This window comes from Acinonyx jubatus, chromosome D1 (assembly GCF_027475565.1).
Source record: "Acinonyx jubatus isolate Ajub_Pintada_27869175 chromosome D1, VMU_Ajub_asm_v1.0, whole genome shotgun sequence".
In the NCBI taxonomy this organism is placed as follows: Eukaryota; Metazoa; Chordata; class Mammalia; order Carnivora; family Felidae; genus Acinonyx; species Acinonyx jubatus.
In genome coordinates, this window is record NC_069390.1 from 92051076 (window position 1) to 92067640 (window position 16565).

General features: G+C 39.2%; 1 protein-coding gene across 1 annotated transcript; it reads left to right on the forward strand.

Annotated features, from left to right (window-relative positions):
• The first annotated feature begins 379 nt into the window (after positions 1-379).
• LOC106976613 (olfactory receptor 145) lies at positions 380-1450 on the forward strand. The gene has a single exon (XM_015074038.3). It carries the CDS (start codon positions 503-505, stop codon positions 1448-1450), a length of 948 nt encoding a protein of 315 aa, XP_014929524.1. The 5' UTR covers positions 380-502.
• The last annotated feature ends 15115 nt before the right edge of the window (positions 1451-16565 follow it).

The window sequence follows — 16565 nt, forward strand, 5'->3', positions numbered from 1 at the left end:
GAAGAAGGGTGAGTGACTGAATCCGGGCTGAACTTTTCCTAAGTCCCCAACCTCAGGTAGTAAAGGCTTTGGGGAAGACCCTCTCCCATGGGTGACCATGGAGTGGAAACTCCAGGCACAGTGGGCTGGCTCCCACCTCTTAAGCGGACTCTCCTCAGGTATTGGCCCGAGGTTTTATAATCCTGAGCATAAGCTGGAGTTGGAAGGACACAATAAATAGACCAAAGACCCAGAAGACTCCTGAGCTCATCCTTGAGACCCTTCTTCGCAGCAGCATCTTCCCTCACCATGGAGAAAGGTCCATCCTCCAGAGGGTACTCTAGTGGCAGACTCCTTAGGGGGCTGTGAGAACAGACACACAGGCATCCTGAAAGGCCTTTCTGCAAGTCCAAAATCTCTTTGTGTGGATCAGGTTTTCAAGAATGGGAGGATCAGGTTTTCAAGAAGGGGACTCTGTCTCTGTCTCCCTTTCTAAGTGACTTTTTCCTCTTGTTTCCACAGAATGCCTTTAATGAGAATGGCAGCTGAGAACTCCTCTGTGACAGAATTTATCCTTGCAGGCTTAACCAACGAGCCTGGACTCCGGATGCCCCTCTTCTTCCTGTTTCTAGGTTTCTATGTGGTCACTGTGATGGGGAACCTGGGTCTGATAACCCTGATTGGGCTGAATTCTCACCTGCACACCCCCATGTACTTCTTCCTCTTCAACTTGTCCTTCATAGATTTTTGCTATTCCACTGTTATCACTCCCAAGATGCTGATGAGTTTTGTCTCAAAGAAGAACATCATCGCCTATGCAGGGTGTATGACTCAGCTCTTCTTTTTTCTTTTCTTTGTTGTCTCTGAGTCCTTCATCCTGTCAGCAATGGCATATGACCGCTACATCGCCATCTGTAACCCACTGGTGTACACAGCCACCATGTCTCCTCGGGTCTGCTCGCTTCTTCTGTTGGGTGTCTATGTGATGGGGTTTGCTGGGGCCATGGCCCACACGACATGCATGGTGAGACTGACCTTCTGTGCCAACAATCTGGTTGACCACTACATGTGTGACATCCTTCCCCTTCTTGAGCGCTCTTGCACCAGCACCTATGTAAATGAGCTGGTAGTTTTCGTTGTCGTGGGCATTGATATTGGCGTGCCCACAGTTACCATCTTCATTTCTTATGCCCTCATCCTCACCAGCATTCTCCATATTCGTTCCACTGAGGGCAGGTCCAAAGCCTTCAGCACATGCAGCTCTCACATAATTGCTGTTTCTCTTTTCTTTGGGTCAGGGGCATTTATGTACCTCAAACCATCCTCTCTTTTACCTATGAATCAGGGGAAAGTGTCCTCCTTGTTCTATACCACCGTTGTGCCCATGCTCAACCCGCTAATCTATAGCTTAAGAAATAAAGACGTCAAAGTTGCTCTGAAGAAATCATTGAGCAAAAAGACATTCTCTTGAGAAAGGGACAATACTTAGGAAAGCGTTTTTTTTCTCTTTCCTTATATAATTCAGGTTCCATTGGTTACATAGAGGAAACTTTAAATCTTTCTCGAAGTTTATCCTCCCCATTTTATTTATCCTTAAAGCTATAAGGTACTCAACATTTAGAGGATCTTAAGAATCACTTAATTCAGTTCGCTTATATTTCTGAGGATAGGTCCAGGTTTATGTACCTTCTCCAAGGTCATTCAGTTACTCAGCAGCAAAACTGTGACTAGGATGTAGGCTCTTGATTTCTAATTCTAGTGGCCTTCCACTATGGCTCATTTTCTTCCTCCATTAGCCCTGGAAGATTTCATTTCAAATGTGAACTGATCTAGGATGTTAAGATCCAGTTCTATCTACAGAAATTTCATGCAACTTTTCAAGGGCTAATTTTAAATACCACATTTTTGCAGAGAAGGTAGGAGGTACAAAACTTTGTTGAGATGGTCTTGGCTAAATGACCAAATTCTTCAAGAATTTTGCAGAGTACGTGGTGGGGAGTATGCTAGGGCCCAGAGAGCAGCAAGCATGGTAACTCCTCAGACAGTAGTGTGGAGCTTCAGGGACTTGGAATTGAAAGGATTTGGTCATGCTGGCTGGAAGACCTTATAGAAAGTATCAAAGTTATGAAGTACAGATTTGAGGAATTTTTCCCACACAACCATTTCCTTGTTTTCAAATTGTGCTTTTAACACTTGGGTGGAGAAGTCTGAAGCTCAGGGTGGTCAGCTAAAAATCTGGAGAATATTTCAGAACCATAGAGAAGACTTTGTGTTACAAGCCAGTAATTAGGTTAGCACCACACAGCTGCCGGTCAGCAGAAGAAATGATGACTGACTGTTATGGTAATGTATATGACAGAGACTACGTGAGGTATTCTCTCTGTGCCTCTCTAGATCAACTTTCTGCCTCTGTGTACCTTGCTCCAAGTCCTGGGAGGCATTCCCTAATGGATCTTGTCAATGGGCTCCATGGCCATCTGGTTTCTGGTTAGGTTAAGCCAATGGCGGCATCAGCAGAGAAAACCAGAGAAAAAGAGGAGCATGATACTATGATATTTATTTCCCTGACTTTCTTCCAGGGGGCTATAGTCACTGAATGCCTATTTCCTCTTTTGTCTCTTCATTCAAAGGGGTGGTAGTGTTGCTTCTACTAGCCTCTACCATCCTTTTGGGGTTTCTCTCAACCACTCTTTTGCCTGTACCCATGCAAATAGTGCCCTTGTTATGCTTTTCAATTACTTTGTTTCAGGGGATCATCTGTTTTCTGCTGGGACTCTGATTGACACACCTTCCAGCAAAGGGTGAAAGGATTATACAGTTTAGGTTTGCAAATCCACAGCCTAATGGTACTGTGTAAAGGGAGGTAGAGTTGCTTTTTGGTTTAAAAGGAAAATGTAAGTAGTAAATATCTCTTTGAGAAGCAACAATACGTGAAATGCTCTGAAAATACTTTTGATTTATGAGATTCTTTTTAGGAAAATTCTCTTCTATTTGTAAAAATGAAGTCTGGATGGATATAGAATTTTATCATTAGGGAAGGTACAGATCACTAAGAATGAGTTCAAAAGAATGACTGTGGTGGAATCAGGGAACTGTGTTTAGATGGCACAGAACAGAGAACCACCACAGAATTGGAATGACTGGGACAGGGGAGACGAGAAGAACAGCATACAGTCTCCGAAAAAGCAGACTAAAGAGTTGGGGGTAGAATAAAATCTGAACCCTCGCTTTTACTCAGCAGTTCTGTGACCTCACACGAGTTAGTTGATGTCTCTTCCTTTAAAAAAAAATTTTTTTTAACGTTTATTCATTTTTGAGAGACAGAGGCAGAGCATGAGCAGGGAAGGGGCAGAGAGAGGGAGACACAGAATCCGAGGCAGGCTCCAGGCTCCGAGCTGTCAGCACAGAGCCCGACATGGGGCTCGAACTCACAAACTGCAAAATCATGACCTGAGCCGAAGTCGGTTGCTCAACAGAGTGAGCCACCCAGGCGCCCCTGATGTCTCTTCCTTTTTAAAACAGTTTCCACAGGATTGTTAAGAGAATTAATTATTTCTTTCTCCATTTCTCCATTCTTTCCACATCCCATATACAATATGTATTTATTTGTATGTTGACTGGGCAGTACATATTCATGGTATTTATAATTATTACCAAAAAATGATCAGTGAAAGGAAGTCTCCTTTACTCTACTTTTCTTGTCCTTCTGTATCCTCCCCAGGGTCTGTCACTGTTGCTTGTTGGTTGTATGTTTTAAGAGAGTCTTTCTATGCACAGTGCCTGTGTTAGCCAAGATGCAACAGGGAGTTACTCAGATCAGAGGGTTGAAAGCTATCAGCAGAAGGGAGGAGGGGGAAGGGACAAAAGCAGGGAAGGAATACGCTTTGGTTTGTAGAACTAGCAGTTCCTTACAAGGAAAGGCCAGGCTAGGTGTTTCCCCTGGTAGCCCCTTGCCTGGGCCACTCTGAGCTGGTCTGGAGCTGAGGACCTGTGCAGGAGCCCCCAAGTTGTCCTGAAGTTACCTTTAACTCATTACAATACTAAGATCTCCTCTTATGGGCAGTTTTCCACCCTATTTTAAACATACAATGTATTCATTAGCATGTTGACACGCCAGACATGTGCAGTTGAACCAAAGAGCCCAAGTAATAGAGATTGTATTAAGTTCCTTATTGTATATGCAAGCTACCTGCCCCTAATATACTGAATAAAAGCTTCCTGTACTAGCCCCACAGGGAGACAGTGCTTTGAGACCTATCTTCCTCTCTCCTTACTTGTGACAAGTAGTACGAAGTTCTTTGCTTTCAGCCCTTTCTTGAGTTGTGTTCAATTCAGTGCACACCAAGTGGCAAGCCTCTTGAGTTCAGTTACACCTGCACATACATACACACAATCTTTTCCTTGTTTTCAAAGCCTATGAGCAGTTCCTTTAAAATGTAACTACCAATGAAAAGGGGGAGAAGGGGCTGTTATTAGATAAATAAGTGAATAAAAAAGCAGAAAAGGAATATATGAAGGGTTGTGGGTACCCAAAAAGAGGCAGAGAGAAAAGCATAATGCGAAAGCAAGGGAATGTCAGCTCTGGTTATGTAAGTGTGTGCCCCAAGACACAGCTCACAGAATTTGGTTTTTCTGTTCTCTTTCTTCCAACTTGATTTTTATGATTGCAAAATTCTAATATATGGGGGTATATCTCATTAACAGCTTTCTACTACTGTATATTATTTTGTTTTTCCAAATTACCAATAATGCTTAGCATACTTATTCAATGACTCTTTGAGTTTTCCCTAATGAGGATACATATTTTAGATTGGGAATTACTGAATGACATGAGATTTTGAATATTATTTCAAAAATCCTTCTTGAAAGTTTATCTCAATTCACACTCTTACTAGCAGTATAAACAAACTCAGCCTGTCTACTCTTGGCCAGATTCTGTACTAGTAAGGGTGCCACTCATAAAAACTGATTACCTTTAATTTTGATAGTGCTGGGGTTGTGTTACTGTCTTCTCCTTTTATTCCTGTCTACTTCATAAACTACTTGTGGTGTCTGAATGGATAAGGAAAAGAAAAGAAAAGAAAAGAAAAGAAAAGAAAAGAAAAGAAAAGAAAAGAAAAGAAAAGAAAAGAGAAGAGAAGAGAAGAGAAGAGAAGAAAAGAAAAGAAAAGAAAAGAAAAGAAAAGAAAGAAAAGAAGGAGCAGAATTGAGACTGCTTTCTTCTGCCTTTTTTTTTTTTTCCTTATATACTCCCTATAGGGGAGGGAAATAATTTTCCCTCTACCCTTCTAGATTCTTGGCTGACTCCCCTGTGATAAAAGACTGATTAACAGGAGAAAAACAAACAGAACTTTAATAACATGTATACCTCCTGTATACATGGGAGATACTCAGGAAGAATGTCCCAAGCCACGACCTTAAATACCATTTCCAGCTAAAGACAAAAGAGGATGCTGTTGGGGAGGGTCGTCAGTTATGAAAGGTTATCAGATAAAGCACAATAAATGAAGGCATGGTTGTTATGCAGATTTAAGTTGCTGCTAGATAATAGTTTCTAGAGATTTAGTCATCCCCCTCTTCTTGGTACAGAGGGAGAGACACTCTTACACATAGAGAGATTTCCCTTATAAATATTAATTTCCCTCACAAAAGGGCTACTTCTACTTGGTTTTCAGAGCTTCTTCTATGCCTTTGTTTTCTTAAAATTAATCAGATCAAGATAACCCTTATGCCAAAGATAAATATTTTGGGGTAGCAAATTCTACTCTACTTCATCCCTTTATTTTTTAAATGGCTTTTCCTTGGCTTCATCATAACTCAGTAATCTTTTTGTGAGCCAAGGAAGGGAAGATACTCTGAAGTTTTACTTTTGTGATGATCTATTGTGAGATGACTTTCTGGAATAGCTTTCTGTCACTTCTCTGCTGGTTTCAATGTCTCTTCTCTGTGTTCTCAGAGCATATTGTACTTAACCTATTAAGTGTTGGTCAAAGCGTAGGGCCACTGATTTACTTTTCTGTATACATATCCACTACAAATTAGACTGTAAGTTTTGTGTGAGGGGAGTTCCTGGTGTCCGTTTTGATTAATAACCCACACCTAGTGGCTATAGCAGAACCAGGCTCTATTTTAGATTTGTAAGCCCCAACTTTCCACTCCTTTTTATGGTCAAGTATAGTGTTGTCAATATAAAATGATTAACTTAAGCAAACTCTAAATCACTATCAATTGAACACTGGCTCTGAAAGAAATTTTATAAAATACCAACAATTATGTATTCATTCTGTACTCTCCATTTTCACTCATATCCCACAGACAACACACTGAAGAAAAACTTATACAATGAAAAAAATTATTCATGTAAGAAGCTCCCATTTTCCCCAGAATATCAGATTAAGCCAGCAAGATTGTGTTCAAAAGAAAAATTAGTATATTGCTATTTTTCTTTTTAATGTTTATTTTTGAGGGGGGGGAGGGGCAGAGAGAGGGAGACACAGAATCCAACACAGGCTCCAGGCTCTGAGCTGTCAGCACAGCTGACATGAGATCATGTCCTGAGCCTAGGTCCATGCTTAACTGACTGAACCACCCAGGCGCCCCCCAAAGATAAACTAGAAAAAGGTCACCAAGACCATAGACTGATTCTTCCTTGTTGACCTTCCAGGGCACAATACTGTTTTCTCAGAGCAAATCTTCCTTTCTTTGCTGTCACAAATGAATATATTCTATAACCTGCCAGATTGTTTCTGGGAACATTTGATGATATAGTTTTTGGAACTTTGCAATTTCCTAGTAGTTTTATTGAGGAAAATTACTACTTTTCCCTTTATAATGAAAACAAAGTTGTGGGAAGATATTTTGAGACTATGAAATGTCTTGTTCCTTTTCAATTTTTCACACTCTAGTTTTAGCATCCATTGATAATTCTTGCCTGAATCAATACTACTCTGATGGTTGAAAAGTAGAGATTTTTTAACTCCATCAGTCCTTCATTTGCTAGTTGGTACTTTGTCAGGAAGAACGTTTCCTTCTGTATTTATTTATCTATTCACTCATTCATCTAGTTATTCATTCATATTATTGTGGACTCACACTTTCTAATTTTATGTAATGGATTATGATTCATTATTGTCATTGCTTACTTTGATGCTCAATTTGTCCCTGATTTGTCCAGTGGGAGCCTCTTCATGCAAGTTCCTATGTTCTTTTAATATCTCTCTATTAGATTTTGAGCACTTTGTTGCTTTACAGAAAAACAATATGTTTCAGGCTTATTTTGTAACTTTCCTGCCCCAGCACTGGTTCTATTTAGAGACAAATGGTGTTTAAACCAAAATATGAACGGTAGGTGGAATGAGCTGTATTTAATGTAATTCTGCAAGTAGGTATTTAATGGGAGAATATTCGTGTTTATAAAATATTCATTTATATGTTTTTTCCTTGAGGATACCTGTCTGTGTACAAGTGATAGACCTGGTTCTCTGTGAATAAGCCATTGCTCCATGTCCCAAAGTCAGTGATTCCTGAGTGTCATCTGTGGTCCCCTTCTCACCATTTTTTACTAACTCACATGACAATCTCTTTAGGTTCCCATCAGTGACTGGTGAGACCACATGAAAGGAAGAAATAGGCCTGGAGTGGGAGGGAAAAAAGTCCTAAGACTCTTGTCCACACAATTTGGTTTTGATACCATTCAGTCTAGCTTCCTTAAAGCTAGGACTCCTAGTCCCATTTGCTTCCTTCCTTCATATTGTATCTTGCTTGCAGTGACTATGCACCCCCTACTTTTATCCTGACTTTCCAGACTTCCGTGACTTGAGAATGAAGGTGGACAAGAGTTCCACATTCAAGGGACTCATGTTTTTCAAACCCCAATATGACATTTTGGAAACTTTATGCCCTTTGGACTGTACATACAAGTTCTCGCGTAATCTTCTCTACAAGTTAAGGAGCTTGCTTAAGATTGTACAGATAGTAGGTGGTGGAGTAAAGAATTGAATTTAGACTGTCTCATTCTAGAGCCTATACTCTTACACTTGCTGCCTTCCAGAGGCTCAATCTGCGTGCCTAAGAAATAGCACATGTGATGCACATATATTCATTTTGTGCAATGTCCAAGTTCCTGCTGCCTTTGAGCTGAGAAAGTTTATATATTCACTCTCATTTGGAAACAATGTGCCTAAAAGGTATATCAAGAGGAAGACCGTAAAGATTTTTCTCTTCATTTAATGCACTAAACTAGTAGGGTCAGTAATATAAACTTATGTGGGACCTGCTGAACTACTGTAATAGGGACTGGGCAGTAATACATGTAGAAAATGTTTATTTGAGGTTGTATTTCAAACCTCAACCTGGTGATCTAACACATGCAGAGAATGTAATGCCTGGCAGATATAGAAAGTGCTAAATAAATGTTGAACGAATCCTTAGTGAGACCTTAAAATACTAAATTAGTGTTTTGTTTTTAATATAATTTTTAAAAATAATTTTTCTTATATTTGCAAAAGTAATGCTCAAGTATTATGGGAATATATAAAAGTAGAGATAAGCAAAAGATAAAAAAAATCCATGATCCTACTACCTAGAGATAACTACTCTTAGGATTTTGGTGTATATTTTTTCAGAATATTTTTCTGTGTGGGTAGTTGTGGTGACTTAGACCATTTTGCAAAAACTACACACACACACACACACACACACACAATACTATAGTATAGTTTTTTTTTTGCAAAAACTATGTGTGTGTGTATATATATATATGTATATATATATATAGACACAAATGTGATCATATTAAGTACAATTTTGTAACTTTACTTTTCATTCTGTAACACACTGTAAACAGCTTTCCATGTGATTAAATTTTTATCAAAATCATGATTTTCAATGACTATATTCATTGCATTTAAAGCTAAAAGATCAGTGGAATGATGCAAAATGTTGCTATTTTCTGCACAGAAAGACATTGTTTTCTTTTTTCCAAAGAGTTTTTTTTTAACTGTGATATGTTCATCTGATGATCTCAAATTCCTTCTCTAAATTCTAAGAGTAGCTTTGTCTTTGATTTATTCTTAGTGTCAATTCTGCATATTCCTCCCACTACATTAGTTCAGTTTTCCTGGTCTCCATCCTTCTTATCTTTTACCAAAAGTCAAAGGCAAGTCTAGAGATTCTAGCCTTATTTATGCTTCACGTTTCTCTTTCCCTAGTAAAGAAGACTCTACATCCCAGGCAGGTAGTTAAAGAAGCAACCCTTTCTCTTCCCCCTTATCCTACCCACTCTAACTCAAAGGAAAGGAACAATTTATAGGACTCATGAGAAATTGGGAGAATGAACTTATGTGGCTCAGTGTGGCCTAGCCACCTTCTTATGGCCCCTTGCCCCATTTCTGATTAGGACAGGCACATTCTCAAGATCCCCAATCATCTCTTTCATTTGTAACCCTTCTCCTTTATTGGAGAATACCAACTGTTGACCAGCTTGGTTTAGACCTATATTCATTAATTTAGTCTGTGATGGGCCATGAAGGAATTATAAAGTCCTATTGTATATCCAGGGGTCTTTCAATCAACTTTATCAGCAATAAAACTGGAAATTGTTTTTTTTGGTCTGACATCTGTGTCTAATTTCAGAAATGGAAGAGAGATATGATTTATTATTATTACCCCTAACCCTTCTCAACTATTTCCTACCCCTCCCTGCCATGTATACAATAATTCAAGTCTCACTATCATTTGACATTCCCCAAATTTACACTGCTTTTTCCCCTCTAATGGCCTTTTAATTTCCTTTTGTGACTCCCTTTGCTCAGAATGTCCTCCTGATTTTCTCTGCTGGTAACCTGCTACTTATATGCAAGCCTAATAGCAATGCATTTCTAAAACCATATCATAAAATAGATTGCATATTTCCATAGTAACAATGTAATAATTGGAAACTATTTCTGAATAAAGATCTAGTACAAAATAACCTGTTGGGGAGTTCTATTTTTTTCAAAATTTTTTGAGGACCCTCAATACTGTTTTCCAGAGTGGCTATACCAGTTTGCATTTCCATCAGCAGTGCAAAAGTGTTCCCCTTTCTCCACATCCTTGCCAACATCTGTTGTTGCCTGAGTTGGTAATTTTAGCCATTCTGACTGGTGCCAGGTTGTATCTCATTGTGGTTTTGATTTGTACAAAATAACCTGTTACAAAAAATCAAAGATATACTTTCTAGAATACTCTATAATGATTTTTTGGAGGAAAATGATTTCCCAAGTTTTAAAAAGTGTACAAAAAGCTATTCCATGTATTGATTTCATACAAAATATCAAAGACAATACAGTGAAGATAGAGTCCACAAAAAAAAGAACCCTATCATGACATTGCCCAATTTAAACAAACGCTAGTTATTTAATCATTAATAAAAATAGTTATTGTGCCATAAGCTGCCTTAGATGTTAAATATAATCCTCTTTATTATTATTATTATTATTATTATTATTATTATTATTATTTTTTGCTAAGGCCTGTATTGCATTAAAAAAGAGTCATCGAAGAATTGAAAGTTTTAAAAACTTTGCATAGGAGTATGAAGAATAATCTGTGGAATCGGAAATACTTGTTCATTTATCCTCCAAACCACATCCAAACATTTCCATGAAAGGGAAAAAGTCATTCAAAACAGAGCAAAACTTTGAGGGAGAGTTTGTTACATCCCTCTAAGAAGGTGATTTTTGCAGATGTGTCCGCCTTCATCCCAGGGATAAATTTGTCCCACAGCCTGAATGCTTTCTCTGTCTCCACTCCCCGTGTACAGCCCCATGAATCTCCAGTCCTTATTATACAAGCCAGAGTTGTTGAATGCAAACAGCAGAAGTTATTCTGGTTAGCTTTGGCAAAAGAGGGAGTTAATTGGCAAGAAATTGGGGGTAATTAACAGACTCTTAGAGAAGGCTGGGGAACCAGCTTCTGAAGCTAGTCAGGATGTAGGGGAAGCCAGGTGGTGGAACCACAGCCAAGCTGTACTGCAGAACCATCTGGTTAGGCTGCACTGGGTATCACCAATACCTAATACTTGTTATCAATTGGTAGTTTTTCTGTCTTTGTCTTTGACAAAATGAAATATAAATTGTTCCTCTTTCTTGTGTCACTTATTCCAGACTCAGAGTCCTGCATGGGAACATCTGACTGGCTAAGCTCAGTCTTTTGTTCTTTGGGGAAGTTTCACAGAAGGAGGCTGAGTTTGGCTTCAACCAAGGGTCACACAAGGGCAGATTCCCAAACATGGAAGGAGTACCAATGCTGCACAGTCAATATTTCTACCTAGTTATGTATAAGCATCTGTTTATTCTAGGTATCTAGGTATATATCTAGATTATATATTTAAAGGGCAGGGATTGTGTCCATTTTGATGGTTGCTCTTTATTCTCAGAGCAAAACACAGGCCCAAGAATGTAGCAAATGCTCTCTATCTGTCTATTGGACCTTCACTATTTTTACATTTCTTAAGTTACATTTCTAACTCATAGTCTTTCCCCCCCACCCCCCAGGCTGATGCCAACTTTGGATAATTTCTTTAGATCTACCCTCCAATTTACCCATTATCTCTTCACCTGTGTTTAAGAGGCTGTCTAACATATTTATACAGTTCCTCATTTCAACTACCAGGTTGATTTCTTTAAATCAACTACCAGGTTCATTTCTACAAGCTCTATTTGATTATTTTAAAAACCTGCCTTGTCAATTTTTATGGGGCCTTCATTACACTTCCAATTTGCTCCCCCCCACCCTTTGAACACATTAAATAAATTATTTTGTATTCTGTCCCTGATAAGCCTAATGATTTTGCGGGTCTGGTTCTATAGCTTGTGGCTTATCATTCAATGATGATTCTCATTTCTGGTGGCTTATTTTGTGTTTGTTTAGTGCTTTTCATTAAGAGCTTATGATCCCTGGATAGTTATCTGGGGAAATTCTTTGATATCTGGAGCTAACTTGTATTTTCCAGAGATGATTTTTTTTGTTATATATGTAATATGATTTTTAAAATTTATTTATTTATTTATTTATTTATTCATTCATTCATTTATTTATCCATCCATCCATCCATCCATCCATCCATTTGCCTGAAACACAGAGGTTGCTAGAAATTCTCAGAGGATATTTTATCTCTTTCTCTTCCCTAGAGCCGAGGCCAAGTCAGACACATATCTTTGCTTTCTTCCTATGCGGGCTTTTTTTAATTCATCTAATTTAGCCATGGAAGATGTTTCTTTTTGGGGACCCAGTATTATGAGTCAATAATGGTTCCAAACTCTCAGGCTTCCAGGATTCAGTCATAAAAGGATTTATCCCAGGATTTATCTCTTGGGTCCTGCATAGGCAACTCAATTAACATCCAACTCTGGGCCATAGGAAATCTACTAGTTCCCCAAGGGCAAACTCCAGGTCCAGTGCTTGTGTGCCCCTTGGATACAGATCTTTTCTCTTTTGCTCTCACAGGAATTCACTTAGTTCCTGCCACATCAAACATTAACAGGTAGAGGATTTTTATATTTTACTCAGGATTCTTAGTTTTGTTCTATCAGGGAAGAATTTTCTGAGTATAAAATTTGCAAGAGTGCTGGAAATAGCTGGCCTTAATAAATACTTATTGGATGATGAATAAATGAGTAAGTTGATTCTACTCTAATAAATAGAGATCATGCCCATTCTTCCATTGCTGGGCCATTGCCATACATCTGTCAAACTGTTATTCAAGAGAGAGAAATGTAGCGGATATGAAATTATGTGTACTAAAAGCAAATAACTATTTTCTTCATAAAAATAAGCCTAAAAACATCTAACTACAGAACTGAAAGGAGATTTTCTGAGTAGTAAGGGGGAATTGGATCAAGTAGTTCAAACTTGTACTAAAAATTCCTCTGGCCATTTCCCTTGAGTATTTTCCCCTGATGTCTACCAACTAGCATGCAGGTCCTAGAGGGCTTCTGTGCCCTTAATATTGGATTAATGGCCATAAACTTGCTGTCCTGTGCTATGTCTTGAGGAAAGGCTGGAGGGTTCCAATATGACTGTCCTGAAGTCTAGAAGATGACAAAAGAGAAACAGGAGTGGAAAGAGAGGGAGGGAAGGAGGGAGGGAGGGAGGGAGGGAGGGAGGGGGAGAGAGACAGAGAGAGAGAGAGAGACAGAGAGAGACAGAGAGAGAGGTAAAAGCTGTACCCTGTTAGGACTGAATCTTGGAAGCCACGTAGCATTGCTTCTGCCATGCTCTTTTGGAAAAATCCTAAGTCCTTGCCTAGATGCAAGTGTAGGGAACATAAATCCCATCTCTTTATTTGAGGAATGTCAGTCCTATTGTACCAAGAACATGTGGGATGCAAGGTGTGTGTGTGTGTGTGTGTGTGTGTGTGTGTGTGTGCGCGCGCGCGCGTGCGCGCACGCGCGCGCGCATGCACACTGGCATGGCCATCTTTGGAAAAAACAAAAACATCTTCCATATACATGTATACTGTACAGTTGTTGTAAATATTATGTTACATTAGAAAACATCCAGCATAATTTCAGGTACTCTGTAGTTGCACTATATGCATCAATTCTTTTACCTCTTGATTCCCTCCCTTTATATAAGAAATAAAGGGAGTTTTATCTTAAGAGATACAAGATGGATAAAAAATATAAAATGATGGTCCTTTTGCATGTGCCACCATGCTGAGTTGTTAGGTCAGTAAATTCCCATTTTACAAGTGGGAATTAGGGATCAAAGGTGCTTAGTAAATTTAGTGTTAAAGTAGCTTGGCAGGATGATTTGCTAATATATGAATTTGTTTTTGTTCTCCATTTATGTTTTAAGTCAACGTTTAATTTCAAGTGTAGCAAGGATGCAGCTTGATGAATTTTTACCAACTGAACACATCCGTGTAACCAGTATCCCTATGAAAAACAGAACACTGTCAGCAACCCTGAGACATCCTTCATATATATATCCCTCTCCAGTCAGTAGGCTGGAGACCAAGCATGAATAACTGCTATCTGACTTCTAACACCACAGAGTGATTTTCTTAGTTTTGAAATTCATACACATGAAATCATAAAGTATGCACTCTTTTGTGCTTGGCTTCTTCTGTTTCATAATAGGTTTGTGACCTTTATCTATGCTACTAGCTTTCATGGCTATATGGAATTCCATTTTATTAATACCAATTTATTACCCAGTCTACAGTTGATTGACATATGGGTTGTTTTCAGTTCTTGATTATTATGTATAATGGTGCTATGAAAATTCTTGACATGTCTTTAGGTAAACATGTATACTTATTTTTATGGGGTATGGACCTAGCAGTTGAATTGATGGGTCAAAATGTATGTCTATGTCCAAATTTGTTAAATATTACTAATCAATTTATTGTACTATATGCCATGATATTCAACAATGTTGTTCCATTGTACCAATGGTTACAAGGTAAAATTATACTAATGTTTATTCCTTCAACCAATGTGATTCTTTTCCCTCTTATTTCCTTTCCACCTATTTTAGGCAGGTAGTTCAGGTTTGTATTTCTCTGCTTTGGAGATTTTGGTTAGGTATAAATCAGAAACAACTTGCAGCAAGTGTTCTTCCTATTTTCGAACCTGAATCTATTGAGATACAGTATTGGTTGGTCAGAAGGAGTAAGTTCAGTTAAGGAGAACTTTCAGGGCAAGAAGGGTGAAAGACAGATACTTCCTTAGCCAGAATGGGGATGGAGGTCAATGGGTCTAAGAGACAGTAGGGGCCAGAGGACCTGAACAGCTGCTTATGCTCTTTTTAGTAGGGTGACCATATAATTTCCTCTCCAAATCCAGACACTTTTGAGAGTGAGAGAGTATGCTATTAATAATTATACAGGGATAATAGATGTAAATCAGAACTATTCCAGGAAAACTGGGATTATTTTAGGCAGCCTCAGTTAACTTACAAATGCAGTTGCTTACATGCCTTTGAATGTTTCTTAGAATATTCATGTAGCAGATCATATGGAAAGCAGCTCTGTCATCTGGAGAATGACAGGACTAAAACAGGTACATCTCCTGTTACATCTCGGCCTTCACACATCTATAGAGTAACTTTATGCAGGTGTGTGTGCGCTTCCTTGCATATGTGTTGGTATATTTTAACCTCCTTATATATAGCAAAGGCCTGCCTGTGGCCCTTAATAGAGCTGAGGGTAGGTGGTGTTTGTGGTGGTGGTGGTGTGGTGTCTCCACTGTTCTGAACAGCTCAGGCTCTTAGAAACATTTTGTCTGAGGTGCTCTCTGTAGCATCTACAATTCTGATCTAAAAATGTTTGGTCCTATTAGCAAAACTCCTGCTGAAGATCTGGAAATGGTGGCTAAAATAAGTTTGAGGTCATTTTCCTTTATTTATTTATTTATTTATTTATTTATTTATTTATTTATTTTACTGTTTATTTTTGAGAGAGAGAGAGAGAGAGAGAGAGAGAGAGAGAGAGGAAGAGACAGAGTGTGAGTGGGGGAGGGGCAGAGAGAAAGAGGGAGACACAGAATCTGAAACAGTCTCCAGGCTCTGAGCTGTCAGCACAGAGCCTAATGTGGGGCTCGAACTCACAAACCATGAGATCATGACCTGAGCTGAAGTCAGATGCTAAACTGACCGAGCCACCCAGGTGTCCCAAGGCCATTTTTCTTTAAAGCCAACCTTAAGTACCAAGAGTTAATGAAGAAGAGGAAAAATGAGCCCCCACATTCAGCATGAATGGTATGAAATCCCTGGGGTAATGGGGAAATTTGAGTAGAACAACTGAGTCCCAAGATGCCAGGTAAGCAGCATTATCCAGGTTGTCAACAAAGACAGTGCAAGTCCTTCCCCATAGACAAGTCTCTGAGAAATTCCCAGGGAAATTGTCTGTAAGCAGGCCCCTGAGATCATCAAGTAGCATAAACTTCTCTGTGATATGCCAGCTGGGGTTCTGGTAAAAATGAGAGTTGCTATTTTTTTTGCTCCTGAAGTTGATGTAGACCATCTGGGAAAATCCACAAACAGAAATCTTAGTCTATTCCCAGAGCACCTTGGTGACTGGGGTCTGTAAAAGGTCTGATTCTCAACACTAAGGGAACAAGAAGAGTACACTTGAGGCTGCCTCCTTTATGCATGAACATCATTTTCTCCTTTGGGCTAATGGAAAAAAGGCTGCATAAAGCCCAGCACTGAGTGAGGCCAGGGAGAAGGAAGGTGAATGTCTGAATCCCATGTTTCCTTATAGTTTTCTTTTAAACCCACATCCAAGAGGTCTAGGGTATATTGGTCTCTTCTCTGCTCTCAACACTGACTTTGATGTGAGATGGAGTGGAGGGCTTAGAGGAAGAGAATAGGGTGTGCAGAGACAGTAGGGGACACTATTGGCTTTCTCTATAGGGGAGGGAGGCAGAGAATGGGTGGAGACAGTGAGTCACATGAGAGCTCCTGTCTCTCAGAGCCTGAGGCAGTAGGCTCAGGTTGTACTCCTGGCTCTTGTGATGTCCTTCTGTTAGTCCTTGGGCAGCAAATGCAGGAATTCTGTCTCCTCATCTCTCAAGAAGGGACAGAATTCTTGTGCCCAA

Excerpts from the sequence above, each read along its gene's own strand:
- LOC106976613 (XM_015074038.3), top strand. The coding sequence starts at position 503 with ATGCCTTTAATGAGAATGGCAGCTGAGAACTCCTCTGTGACAGAATTT.